The sequence below is a fragment of the Phytophthora cinnamomi genome (genome assembly GCF_018691715.1).
Source record: "Phytophthora cinnamomi strain GKB4 chromosome Unknown Contig15, whole genome shotgun sequence".
Taxonomy (NCBI): domain Eukaryota; phylum Oomycota; class Peronosporomycetes; order Peronosporales; family Peronosporaceae; genus Phytophthora; species Phytophthora cinnamomi.
In genome coordinates, this window is record NW_027150948.1 from 934135 (window position 1) to 948896 (window position 14762).

At 51.6% G+C, this 14762-nt stretch overlaps 2 protein-coding genes across 2 annotated transcripts in view; one reads left to right on the forward strand and one right to left on the reverse strand.

The window, feature by feature from the left end:
- IUM83_09579 (uncharacterized protein) overlaps positions 1–14762 on the reverse strand; it is a gene marked incomplete at both ends in the record, with an annotated part of 45600 nt that overhangs the window by 17491 nt on the left and 13347 nt on the right. The window lies entirely within an intron of this gene.
- On the forward strand, positions 2848–8979 carry IUM83_09580 (uncharacterized protein; the record flags this gene model as incomplete). Its single annotated transcript, XM_067934028.1, has 3 exons — positions 2848–2928; positions 8768–8880; positions 8973–8979. 3 exons carry the CDS (start codon positions 2848–2850, stop codon positions 8977–8979), a joined length of 201 nt encoding a protein of 66 aa, XP_067796987.1.

A 14762-nucleotide genomic window follows, 5' to 3' on the forward strand; every position in this document is an offset into this window, starting at 1 on the left:
AGGTCACATCAACACTTGTAGTACTCATGTCGACCACTGGAGTCACCAGATCGCCTCCCGCACGTTCACCTCGGTCTCTGAGGCGACTACGACCACGGAAACCACCGCGTGTTGTCAGGGCGCCATCACGTACTGCAATAAGAACTTCATATTCGGTGTCACCACGCCCGACGACGGCGGCACGACCCCCAGCACGTCCGCCACGGCGACCTCCCCGACTACCACGTCCGCCACAGCGACCTCCCCGACTACCACGTCCGCCACAGCGACCTCCCCGACTACCGCGTCCACCCTCACGAACCGACACGCTGCCTTCGCTTCCTCCACTGATTACCGCGCCATCTCTGTCAACACCACCGCAAGTGCCTTTACTGGCCAAGCGACCACCACGAGAACCACGACCCCCACGAGAACCACGGTCATCACGAGGACCACGACCACCACGAGAACCACGACCACCACGCCGGCCTCCTCCACGTGCGCCACGACCACCACCGCGAACACCACTCGCCGCTCGACCTGCAGCACCAACACCACCTCTTAGTCAGCCACGAAGCCACCTCCGCCTCTCATGGCGACCACCCACCCGTCAAGTCGACTGCGGCGCTGGCGTCGAGGCTGCCGACCACCTGACTGACACCGTCTGCACGTCCTCCATCGCTCGTCGCAGCACTGGCGCTGCGTGCGCCGCCGTCTTCTCCACGACCTGCAGCACCAACACCACCTCTTAGTCAGCCACGAAGCCACCTCCGCCTCTCGTGGCGACCACTCACCCGTCAGGTCGACCGCAGCGTCGTTAGTCGGGACCTTAGAAGAATGAACAAATCGAAGCACGGCTTGTTCGCCCAGAAAATAGGCGACGCCTTCGACGCCACTTCTTTGATTCCCGCCAGGGCGTATGTACCGATAGCGAGAATCTAAGCTTCGTAGAGGCGGAGGCTTTGCCGTCCATCCCTGTTTCCTCAGTCTTTGCCACTCGAACTTGAAGACGGCTGCCCCACCCAGATTACTGCTCTCCGGACCAGCAGCAACTGGCTCACCCTCGGACGACCGCGTTAGCCGCCGCCGCTTCCTCTGGCTTGCCTGTCCCGCCTCGTCGTGCCTTTTGCGAGCGGTCTTTTCGGCCATTTCCCCCCTCGATTTTCCGAATGGAGGGCTATCAAACAGCGGTTACATTGTATGCATTTGTAAGGGTAGTTTGCATATACTATAGTGCATATAGCTAATCACATGAAAACTTGTATCAGTTTTGAAAGCCAGAGAAGCGCGCCAAAGTTGGCGCCCAAAAATGATCTGAATTTTTGTAAAGGCATACTGATCCGATGTGCAATGCATACTTGGGGCAGATGGGAAATACAACATTACTATCACCATACAAATCAGAAGTAGAATGCATATCTCAGCTGGTGTAACACAGCAACTAATTATTTGATGCCCGAAAGAAGGGCCTTTTTGCTCTCACGGCCCGTCAGCGTGAAAAAAAATCGCACATCAACTAGCCGCTGCCCACTGCGGCATAACAGTGTGAGCACGACAACTAGCCAAAGTACGGGCACCACGACAACCTCGCTCCAACAGCACTGCGACTGCCAAAGCGCTGCGGGTTGATGACGCGCTGTCGCGCTGATCTGCATAGTGTCATAAAAGAGGAGTTCCTGTTATTTATTACCGCGTAATTTACGGAGTCGGTTCAATGTACCGCTTTGTTTTAGCCAATTAGCTGCACTTTCGTGCTGGCTGCTCTCAGCAACGTAATATTAGCCAATCACTGACGTTTCTAAAAGGGCGGTTTCTTCGCCCTTTTAGGGGCATTTGTCATCACTGAACCTGCATCCAGTGAGATGGTGACATCTGTCCTGTCTATATACCCACCTAAAAGGGCGGAAACCTCGCCCTTTTAGCTCCAAATGACCTAACTTTGTATACTAATTTATCCCTGCGAATCGCGAAAGGGTTAATAACAGGAAATAGGTGGTTTGGTTGTTTCTCCCACCGCGCTACTGCCCCAAACGGACATGATACAGTAATCGGACCTAAAACAGAAACTGCATTTCAATACTAAGTGGGAAATTCGCCTTCACCTTTTACCAGTCACACTCCGAGAGAGCACTGCTTGAAACTGATAGTCTATTAGTAGATAAGACTGGAGGTGCGTATGGTCTGTACAAGGAACTATGTCAGTAATACGGACGTGTTAGCTCGCGTGTACCGTACGATGAACCAAAATTGTCTGGGGTTTTGGTCAGATAATTTTACTCGGCACCCAAATCGTTGGACTTTCGAAACCTAAGTCACCCATTTTGATCGAGAAATATTGGCAATCATGAATCATGAGAAATTGCCATCAAGTCACCTATGTTGTAAAGTTTCGTGCTACCAAAAACGTAGTCAATGTCTAGTTCTATCCATTCGTGGACGGTGGCATGCATTCTCTTATTTTTCATTATATTTTCCGCGGATAATGCCGTTTGCGCCCAGGGTGCACTCTAGTTCTCCTCCGTACCTGCAGTTACGGCCGTATTATTTTTTCTCTTTTAGTGGAATATGATATAGTATCTGTTTACAGAGCTACAGCTGACACTCCCAGATTGAAACTCATGTTACGCACCTTAGTTTACCTACGTAGGACACCGTTTCTCCCAAGTTCACCAAATAAACATCCACAGCCTCAACGATAAAAGCGTTGCTTCCCGTGGCCGCCGAATGTGAGCGTCGTACCACGTATTTTCTGTTGGAGTAATTGACCTCACAGAGGAATTAGGACAGAGGAGGACAGTCTGTCACGGGCATGTAGTTATCAAATTTCCAAGTCAGCCTAACCCGCCCTGTCATCCGAAGACCCAAACCATGAAGTTCCTGCCCTTCGTCGTTCTCTTTGCTGTCGCTGCTGCCGTACCCAGCTCTGCCAGGTGGGACCTGGGAGAACATGTGAGCTTTTCGGTGGTAGTTCCAGGAAACTCACGTACATGTCAGTGCCCGTCAGTATTGACTGGGATCGACCCGCTGTCCACGTGGCAGTTGGCCAAAGGGGGTGTTTGTGCCTGGGGCTTTCCTCCTCGTGCCCTAGTGTGTGGTACGTTGCATGTAGCTGAGTGTGGTTGGCTAAGAGAAAGAATGAATCACTTTGGAATTTGCCTCACTCAAGACAAGAGCACATTCTCCTTTTTCTACTACCTCTTCTCGTCAGTCAAGACTCTGCACTACTCGCTGACACCTCGAGGCGCTACGCTGCAACAAGCAAGGGTCGACGCTATTCGTCTCGGAGCGCATTAACTGCTAGGTTATGAGCCCAAGGCTCTAACGGGTGTCAACACGCCTTCTGAAGTGCAAGTAACACAATAAACAAGATGAGTAACGCTGGGGCTGGGAATGTGCAAGGCCAGTAGCAACAGCCGCTCCCGGCGGCCAACCGAGCGAGAGTGAGCAACAAGCCTCCTCGGTTCGAAGGTACATTTGAGCTCTATCGTGCAGAGCTGGAACTATATCTGGCGGAGCGTGATTCGTGGAATGTGGTGACCGGCGGTGTGACGAGACATGCCACGGATGTGAATATGCAACGTCAGTATGACGGATGGGATCGAGTGGCTCGCGCGGCCATCGTGCGCGGCCTGCGCGGATGCAAAAATGACGATGCTGCCAAGGTGTGTGAAATGGCAACGGCTGCGAAAATGTGGAATACACTGGTAGCAGACAACACTCAACGCGACTTCTCCTATGCAGTACTGCTGCGCCGGCAGTTGTATCAAACCTCACATACAGACGGTCAGTCATTGGTCGAGTACATCACAACAATGACACAACTTCGGCAAAAGCTGCGCGACATGGGCCCGGAGCATGGTATTACTGACAACGACATGACCCAGCTGCTCCTGATGGGCGTGGCAGTGACTCATCCTGAATTGCTGGACCGGTTTGACCTGCCTACGCGCCAGGGAAATCCGCCTACACTACTCCAAGTCACCAATGCCTTACGATCCAAGGACGAGCGGACACGCATGGCGGAGCATGTAGGTGGATCGCGAAATGGCAACGGCGTGGTGATGAATACTATGCGAGCTGGAGGGCCCACACAGTCGCCCAGAATGGTGGTAGTGTTCGTAAAAAGAGGAAATGTTTCCACTGTGGAAAGCCTGGACACTACTAGGGGGATTGCTGGCACTTTAAGAAAAATTCGAAAAAGGTACAAGGGGGTGAAAAGGAGGCGAAGCCAATTACCAAGCTGCCAAAGAAGAATGCTGGAGAAAGCGCAGACAAAGGAAACCATGCGGAAAAGAAGGAGAAGAAGCCAGGGGTGATCCAGCATATGCTGTGGCTGAACGGCAACGCTCCGGACGCCCCCAGTGATGGATCAAGAAGCGGTAGCAGCAGTGACAACGACGACGATGATGAACAAGAAATCCCTGCCCTAGGAATAACTGCTGATCTCACTCGTGAAGGCGCGCCAGACTCCTGGATGCTGGACTGCGGGAGCACTACGCATGTTTTGCATTGATCAAGAATGGTTCTCTAGCAGCAAGAAATCTAGGGCAATGTTCAAGGTTTGGACCGGTGAAATTACACTAGGAGTAATGAGTGGATCGGTAATGATCACGAAGTGCAATTCCCGCCCAGGTTGTGGCAATGGAGATATCGTTCACATCAAGTTGGAGAACGTGGAATATTCCCCCTCGGGATCAGTCAATTTGATCAGTCTCGGCGGAATGGAACAAGCAGGTTGGGTCCCTTCATTTTCTCCTTCCTCGGTGCTGCCTCGCAGATGCTGGCTGGACCGTGGTCAGGAACGACTCGAGTTCGTAAAGAAGGGTCATCATTATTGGCTGTACACTACCGAGGTGCCTTCCCAAGGAGACGTGGTGATGACGACCATCGACAACGATGCTAGTCCCCTTATGCTGTGGCACGAGTGTTAGGACATTTAAATGTGGCTGCCATCAAAGGAATGTTGGATCGCGGCGTGCTTGCGGGCATGGAGATACCTGTCGAGTTGTTCAAGAAGAAGTTTTCGTGCATGACCTGTATGGGCGCTAAAAGGAAGCGCATGTCGTACAAAGCAAGCGCTGCTAACAAGCGCACTAAGATTAATTATGAGCGCTTGATGTCCGATGTCTGTGATATGCAGAAGTATCTCCCTGGTGTGAGCAACTATTGGTACTTCCAGCTAATCCAGGACGAGGGATCCAGGTACAAATGGGTGTATCCGCTCAAGAGCAATAGCGACTCTAATGCGAACTCGATCAATCTCATGTCGGAGCTGCTCGCACAAGGCCACAAGATCAAGACATTTACAAGTGACGGCGGGGGCGAATTTGTAAACAACAAACTCAAGGCATTCCTGAAACTGTACGGGAGCAAGTTCGTACCCACCCACCGACATACTCCTGAAGAGAATGCGCTTGTCAAGAAGCTCAATGGAACATTGGCGAACAAAATGCGCGCCGCGATGCATGCTACCGACCTGCCGGAATAACGTTGGCCTGAAGTGCTGCAGTATGTGGTAGACATTGACAACATGAGTGCAACGCGGGCGCTTAACGGGAGGACTCCGTCGGAGAAACTCTTTGGCAAGAACCCAGACATCAGCAAGATTCGAGTATGTGGCTGTATTGGATTCGTATTCGTACCGAAAGCGGTGCGAAAGCACAAGTTGAGCCCGAAAGCAGATCCGGCGCTTTTACTAGGGTTTGCACGCTCAACAACAGGCTACAGACTGTTGCATTTGCGGACGGCGAAGATTGTAGAAGCTCGAGACGTGCAGTTCCGCGAAGATGCAACAGTCAGTAGCAGGTATTTGAGCAAACTCCTGGTGGGCAGACATTGGGGCGAGAAGATTCCGTATGTGCCACTACCGGTGGAATACATTGCAACGGACAGTGAGCGTGATGGTGCTAATCGCGCGGTGGAAGACAGTCTACCAAAGGAAGTGACTTCGAGTCACGGAGGGTCAGCGGTCATGGACGACGCGCACGGACCCGGGGGAGCGACTTCGTCGAATAGCGATGAGTCGGAAGTGGACGAAGTTCACGACACGCGAGCGACTGGACATGGTGCGGTACAAGCACATGGGTCAGCTCAGCCCCTAGCACCAGGTCGGCGTCAATTGCGGCACCAACGGCAAACAACAGGACCACCACCACCAGCAACTCAAGTGTCTTCCCGTGTGAGAACTCCCAACGTTCGACTTCGAGATTACCAGCTGATGGTGGAGGAAAAATTTGTCGGAGATCCGGCGACGGTCAAAGAAGCTCTCAGCTCGCCTCAGAGAGACGAATGGTGGGCTGCCATGCAATCTGAGTATGATGCATTACTTAGGAACAACACCTGGAAGCTGATTGACCCACCGAAGTCATTGCCACGACATCCTGTTAAGATTCTCACTTCAAAGTGAGTATTGTGTGTGAAACGAGACGAGCATGGCAAAATATCGCGGTACAAAGCGCGTCTGGTTATACACGGCTTCAAGCAGCGTTATGGAGTTGAGTAGTTCAAGACGTATGTAGCCGTGGTGAGAGTTATCACAATTTTGCTGGTGCTACTTATTGCTCTTATACTGAAAGTCGATGCGAGGCATGTCGATTTTGACACTGCGTTCCTGAACACAGTGCTGAAGAAGTTTGTTATCCTGATGCAACAGCCTGATTCCTTTGAAGACGGCACCGGTCGGGTGTGTTGGTTGTTGAAGAAACAAGCGGCTCGTTTGTGGTATCAAATGCTTCATAAGTCGCTGGTGAAGATCGGCTTTAATCGCAGCACGTTTGATGTCGGACTCTACTACAAGTACATTGACGGACGGATCACTCTCATCACAGTGTACGTAGATGACATAATTATCGTTGGAAAGCCTCATGACATCGACCAAGTTATCGCCGATTTGATGGTTGAATACGCTTTGAAAGATTTGGGTCGTGTGCGTCACTTCCTGGGAATGGAAGTGCATTACGAACCCGGTGAACTACTGTGCATCTCTCAAACTGCGTACATCGACAAAATTCTGCACCGTTTTCATATGACGGAAGCTCGAACGGTGCGATCCCCCCAAATGATGAACGAGAAGGATCCGGCTATTGAAACTGATGAAACAAAAGTGAATGATCCGTCACTGCCCTACCAAGAATTTGTCGGTGCTTTGCAGCATTTGGCCACGTGCAGCAGACCTGATATCGCAAATGCATTCCGAAGCCTTAGTCGCCATGCCAGTAGCTACACGAAAGAGAATTACGTAAGCGCCAAGCGCGTGCTTCGCTACCTTCTTACCACTCGCACATTTGGACTGGTCTACAGGCGCAGCGAAGATCGCCCAGAAACCACCTGGCATATGAGTACATTTAGCGATGCAGATCATGCGAATTGCCCGGATTCCTCTCGTTCAGTGACTGGTTTTGTTCTTCAAATGAACGGATACAGCGTTGGTTTCAAGAGCAAGATGCAGAAGAGCGTCACTGATGACACGTGCAAGTCGGAGCTAGTCGCTGCCAGCATGTGTATCGAAGATTTACTGTGGGCCAAAAAGCTACTGAAGGAACTTGGACTGTGGCAGCAGAAACCTGTGCTTCAGATTGATAACCAGAGCACGATCAAGGTATGCAGTGAAGCTGGCAACTTTGAAGGTGTCAAGCGCTACGCTAAGAAGAGTCGATGGATTGCAGAACTTGTTGAAAACAAGAAGCTGAAGGTGCAATACGTGCCTATATCAGAGAACATCGCAGATATGTTCACAAAAGCGCTTGGACCACAGCAGCTTGAGAAGCTGCGACGCCTATTCGGAGTTGAAGACGTCGTTGCTGTAGTCGATCAGCGCGTGGGCGCGACGATCGTATAAGTGAAGTCGCCGACGGACGTACACCATGCTGACGATGAAAATGACAAGGATACGTGAGTTCGGGGGAGTATGAGCTTTTCGGTGGTAGTTCCAGGAAACTCACGTACATGTCAAGGCCCGTCAGTATTGACTGGGATCGACCCGCTGTCCACGTGGCAGTTGGCCAAAGGGGGTGTTTGTGCCTGGGGCTTTCCTCCTCGTGCCCTAGTGTGTGGTACGTTGCATGTAGCTGAGTGTGGTTGGCTAAGAGAAAGAATGAATCACTTTGGAATTTGCCTCACTCAAGACAAGAGCACATTCTCCTTTTTCTACTACCTCTTCTCGTCAGTCAAGACTCTGCACTACTCGCTGACACCTCGAGGCGCTACGCTGCAACAAGCAAGGGTCGACGCTATTCGTCTCGGAGCGCATTAACTGCTAGAACAAGCTGCTCCGCGTTCCAAATTTGCGAGACCATGCGACGTGGATGCCTGCAGCCAACTCAGACAAAACAGCAAATACTGCGGCTCTGTCCGTGATCATCCTCTGTACAAATCTTTAAGCTGTGCTGTGTTCAAAGCTGCTCAACTCCCCGTGCATTGCGATGTAGATATCAAGTGGACGGCTGAACAAGCAAAGCAAATCAAGGCATACACTTCGTTGAAGCAGCCAATTTGAGATTATTGTCAACACAAACAATACAAGCCATGCACTCGACTACGCAGTGAACCATCAAAATGAACGTGTCAGACAAATATATATTGTGTGTTACTTTCATTTAATGAAGTCCGCGCGGAGCGGGACGGCGCCTGGGGGAACAAGACCAGAGCTCGGAAAAAAATATTTTATTTTACTGAGAGGGTGGGTCAACCGTCACTGGACTCTGTAGCACCCGCGGCCACGACAGCATCACCAGTCACCTCCATCCTTAGTTTTACGCCATTTGACGAACAAACTCTTGTTTGACTCCAGGTACTGCCCGCATCCAAGGCGGCCAGCATCCAGCTCTTCGTGCCCACTCCTGGCCGTGGTCAACAACGACCACCGCTGCAGAACGGCAATGACGCCGATAAGAAGATCAACAGGTAGTGCCATTCTGCAGGATTCCTGCAGCAGGGAAACGAATCCTGCTCAACCCAGAAATGCTGTGATTTTCCTAACTTTTTGTTGTTGTTAGCAACTAATGATATTAAGTAAAGAAATGCTGTGATTTTCCTAACTTTTTGTTGTTGTTAGCAACTAATGATATTAAGTAATAAAATATTAAGAGATGAAAGAATAGCGGATCAATGCCGTGGACACGGAAGGTAGCTTACTTATGGCGGCACGCCTGAACTAGGTCGTCTGCGACTTGGTTAGGAACACCTGAGTTGTGAAGTGCAGCTGCAAACATTGATACAGATTGCCGTGACATGGTCGACCTCGAGATCGAGATAATATTTCGATCAAGAAGAACAACATTTCTTGTCGTTGAGGCCAACTTGCTGCATTTCTCGTCCTCCACCTCGTCGATATCATCGTTCGCTTCAGCGTGCGATTCATTATCTCGGTGCAATGTCGCCGCCATAACTCTTGGATTCCACTTGACGTCAGAAAATATTTCGACGATCAATTCGGCTGGAATACACACTGTAGCACAAAAATACTTCAACATAGGGATATTGCGAAATTCTCGTCCACTTCTATCGCAACTCGTCATAGTGGTCACGCACAAGTTTCATCTTGCCAAACTAGGCTATCCATCATGGCGGTCACGCACAGTTTCATCTTGCCAAACTAGGCAATCACCGTGGGTCACGCACTATAACATTCTTGCGTATTTTACATCTCACCCAATCCTATTAGGAACCGTCGGATTCAAGCAGCCCTCCCGGTTTAAGTTACATCGATCTAGTATTAGCGTTGACTGTATTATCATATACTTATTTTCGCACGCTTGCCGCAAAATCCAGAGCTGTTCCGGGCGAAGCACGGCTTTGTAGAAAATGGTCATTGTAAATGCACGACAACATCAGCCTAATTGTGCTTCGCAAACATTTTGTCATTTTCACTCTCCAGTTATAATGAATCGAGGTCGATCTAATAAAAAACGAGGTCAATAAAAAGGAAAGATCAATCTAGTTAGGCCAGCTGTATTATCGAGGGTGATCGATCTCCTTGTGGATTTGATTATAGCGAGGTCGATCAAAATATAACGAGGTCGCTCCTGCTAACAACTCTTGTTATACCATGATTTGTGGAGCGGTCGATCTCATAAAACAGGGCAACATTTTATCTACACAGCACAATACTTCTTTCTGCAATTTTCTATTTCCGGTAGTGCGCGATGGCGCCTTGAGGATCTACTTCGGTAACCTGACATTGGGCGCACGACTATGCTATCTGAGCGCAGTATCACCGCAGGCGCAACACTGTGTGCCCCAGGTTGCCTGGCTATCGAGACTACTACGTATTGCTTCTTCGAGTGTGACCCCGTCCACGTGTGCTGGCAGAAGGTCTGGGAACCGTTGCACCCCAGCTTCTAGATGCTCCCTTGGTTGGAAGCTGCTGATCTTCCCGTCCGGCCGCGATGTCCATGACGACTGGCGCCATCTTCGTGAGGTTCTTCTCATTTTATGGCACATCCACACAGCCATTGTGTTCCACGCGCTATGGCGTCTCCGGGACGGTATCCATTTCCACGGGGTGCGTGCAATCAGCCCAAATATTCCCCGTTTGAGCGACTCGTTTCGACAACACTACCAACACCTCTATCGCCGATCAACCAAGTTCAATCTTAATAGTGACGAGATCAGGACAATCTTGCGCCACCTGGGGTTCCCTGAACCTATAGATGACGACGTTCAACTCGCATTTACGCGTGTATGGATACCTGTCTTAGGTTTGATTGAGTTTTGCTTAGCCAGCACTTCGACAAGTCTGGCTCCCAGTTAATCAACTTCGTTCTTCTTCTTCTTTCTTCAATTCAGCTTGCATACAGTGTGTACAGCACCGATAACCTAGTGGTCCCGTAGAGCGTGGTTGCACGATGCTATCCGGTAAATGGCTCGCGCTGAGTAACTCGAGCTCCAACCTGATGAATCAGTGAACGATTAGTTCGACACAACTACGTCAAGCTTTGCCGCAAGCTTACCGGCAGGAAGATCCTGCGTGTACGTTGTCGCGGCTCACCAGCCTTCAACCTTGTTGCCAATTGAGAGCGTGCGAATGAGGCTTGGTAGTCGAGTGAGTAGTTGGAAGGAAATCCGAAAGTGAGCTCGATTTAGGTTAGTGTGTTGGCCAGCTAGCAGTCCCTACTGTATGCAATGTTCCCTAGTAGGCGAGGCTTGTAGATGTGGTCCAAACGATCTCGGCTGCGGTCCAAACGAAGTTGCCAGTCGTAAGACTGATCCGCCTAGTCACGGCTGCGGCTCAAAACGGTTGACTCAACACATGCAAATCATAAGCACCCAAATTGAAGTTGTCGTCCAATCACATTCCAGTATCAGAGATAGTCCAGCCAATCAGGTTGCGAGATCTTCCCATCTTCAACCACAGACCCCGGTGGCACGTGCCAGCACGCGCAGGCCGTCTGCCTCGCGGTAGGGATCCAGTCGATCAGACAGCGAAGTGCAACCTCAACACCCCCACTCAATTCGATGTCTCGAGCTTGGGTCCAACGTTGCTACACATCATCAAGTAGCGGAGTGTCTTCGACGATAGACCCTTCGTCATGAAGTCAGCGAGCTGGTTCTTGGTCTCCACATACTCCAGCGCGACTTCGTTGCTCAACACCTTCTCGCGAATGAAGTGGTAGCGTATGTCGATGTGTTTCGTGTGAGCTTGGTATCCAACATTCTTCGCCAGTGCCATCGCGCCTTGGTTGTCTTCATAGATCACCGTAGCCCCCACTTGTTCAGTGCCAATGTCCTTCAATAGACGGCGCATCCAGACGCACTCCTTCACGCATTCGCTCAGTGCCATATACTCGGCCTCTGTAGAACTTAACGCGACAGTCTTCTGATACGTCGAACGCCACACCACAGGAGCACCGCACATCATTAACATCGTCCTGCTTACGGAACGACGGTCGTCGCGGCTGCCGGCCCAGTCCGCATCTGAGTAGGCGACGAGCTCGGTTCCACGTAACCCATCGTACGTGATGCCCACGTCCTTGGTCTTCAGTAGGTAGCGCACTACCTTGATTCCGGCGTCCCAGTGCTTCTGGCCAGGGTTCTTCAGGAAACGACTCAACTTGGCAACCGCGACCGAAATGTCAGGTCGTGTTCCACATGCCAGGTACATCAGGCTGCCCACCAGCGATCGGTAGGGCTTCGATTTCATCTTGGTCTTCTCTTCTTCCGCCTGCGGTTCGTCGGCCTTGGTCAGATGAACTCCAGCTTCCATAGGCGATGCGCACGGCTTCGAGTTCTCTTGCCCAAACTTCTTGATGATCGACTCGGTGTACGCTTGTTGAGAGATCCTCAGTGTCTTGCGATCCATGTTGTAGTCGATCTCAATTCCAAGAATGAAACGTGCCCGTCCGAGGTCCTTGATTCGAAACTTCTCCGCGATTCCAGCCTTCACCGATGTAATCACCGCATTGTCCCGCGATGCGATCAGCATGTCGTCCACGTAGAGACACACAATGCAGTGGTCGTCTCCATCCCCTCTTGTGTACACACACGGGTCGGCGTCAGCAGGCTTGAATCCCATCACCTTGAGGTGCGCGTCAATCGTGTGGTTCCATACTCGTGACGCCTGCTTGAGTCCGTACAAACTTTGCAGCAAAATACAAACGACGTCCTCTTCACCATCGTCTTCGGCAAGTGTCAAGAGATCTCGGAGTCCCTCTGGCGAGTCCATGTAGATCTCTTCTTCTAGCTTGCCGTACAGGAACGCGGTGTCGACGTCGCATTGCTCGATGTCGTATCCATCTGCGACGCACTTCGCCAGTTTGGCGCGAATCGAGTTCAGGTAAGCCACCGGGGCGTACGTCTCTTCATAGTCCACTCCGTGACGTTGCGAGTAACCCTTGGCTACGACACGGGCCTTGTGACGAATGACTTGTCCCTTCTCGTTGCGTTTCAATGCGAATACCCAATGACAGCCGATCGGTCGTTGGTGAGCTGGTCTCGGCACCAGCTTCCATGTTTTGTTGGCCACGAGCGACTTCAACTCGCTCTGCATAGCCCTCTTCCATTCCACTTGGGCCGCACTCGCCATAGCTGCTTCATATGACGTCGGGACCTCTTCCGTTGCAGCCATTGCTTGGCCACCTTCAATTGCGAGTTGGTCCTTGTTGACCTGAGCTCTCCCTTGCATCATTTTCTGGCGCTTAGTGCCAGTAGTCGAGGGCGCCACGACTTGCTTCTTGCGAGCGCCTGCCTCTTCGGGATCCGTTGTCTCGTCAATGTGGCGAGCACGCGATCGGGTAATCATATGATGTGTCGATCCGTATGGCACGATCGCATCGTTTACGCCCATGTCACGTTGAAGTGGGATAACGTCCCCAACTTCAGAATCCATTGGCACGACTTGTCCTGACTCGTCCGGTTGATACCCACCATGGCTGGGCTGCTCCACCTTGACTTCATTGTCATCCAGCTCCATTTTCTCCACCATGTCATCCAGACTTGTTGTTTCCACGAACTTCACGGTGCGCACGATTTGCACCTTTCCCGTCGCCACGTTGAGAACTCGGTATCCCTTGACACCATCCTCGTAGCCCACGAATCGACACTTGAAGGCCTTAGCATCCAACTTGCGGCGCTTCTCGTCGGGAATGTGCGCGTAGCCAACTGAACCAAATACTTTCATGTTCTTAAGCTGCGGCTTGGTTCCATGCACAATTTCGTAGGGCGTCTTGACGTTCACCGAGTTGGGGAGCCGGTTGATGATCCACGCAGCCGTGTTTACGGCTTCGGCCCACCACTTTTTCTCGATGGCTTCGTGGTAGAGCATACAGCGCGCCATCTCCACCAAACTTCGGTTCATGCGCTCAGCCAGTCCATTCTGCTGAGGCGTGTATGGCACCGTCTTTTCACGCTTGATGCCACTGCGGTCGAGGTAGGCCTTGAACTGCTTGCCCGTGTACTCGCCACCATTGTCAGAACGTAGGCGCTTGATCGCCTTGCCTGTTGCGTTCTCCATTGCCGCCTTGAAGATCTTGAACTTCGACAGCACTTCCGATTTGGCCTTCATGAAGTAGATGGTCACGTGACGTGAGTAGTCATCAATGAAGGTTACCACATACGTGCAGCCACCGGGTGTCTTGGTCTGCATCGGACCCATCACGTCCGTGTGCACCAGATCCAGTACGCCTGCACTCTTGACGAGCTTCTCCGGGTGGCGCGGATAGTCGTCCGCTCTCATCTTGCCCATGCAGCAGCCAGCGCAGACGGTACCACTTGTGACACCATCCGAAACGCAAGGCACTCCGTCTGCCATGGTGAACAGCTGTTCGTAACGTTTGAACGGGATGTGGCCGAGACGGGCGTGCACAACGGCCCATGGCTCCTTACGAGATGCCGTCGCCGCACGACACACCTCGCCCCCCACTGTCTTCAACTTGTAGACGTTTCCAAAACGCTTGGCCTCCATGACGGTAGCATCGCCATAGCGAAAGACACACTTGTCCTTGCTGAATTGCGCGACGACGTCCTTCTCGGCCAGCTTCGCAACCGAGATGAGGCTTCCATCAACTTCAGGGATGTATAGCACATCCGACAGCGTGACAGACGTTCCGTCCATCAGCTTCATTCCGACGGTGCCCTTTGCAACTGCGTCGATCTTCGTGCCATCCGCGATCATGATGCGGACTGGCGTCTTCAGCTCCTTCATGGACACGAACTTGTCCCGGACGCTGGTCATGTGCGAGCTGGCACCGGAGTCCACGAGCCACTCCGACTTGTCCATCGCACCCGTTGCCGTAAACACAAAGTTGGACGCAGCTTGCGCGACTTGCCCACGTTCGTTGTCGACCTTC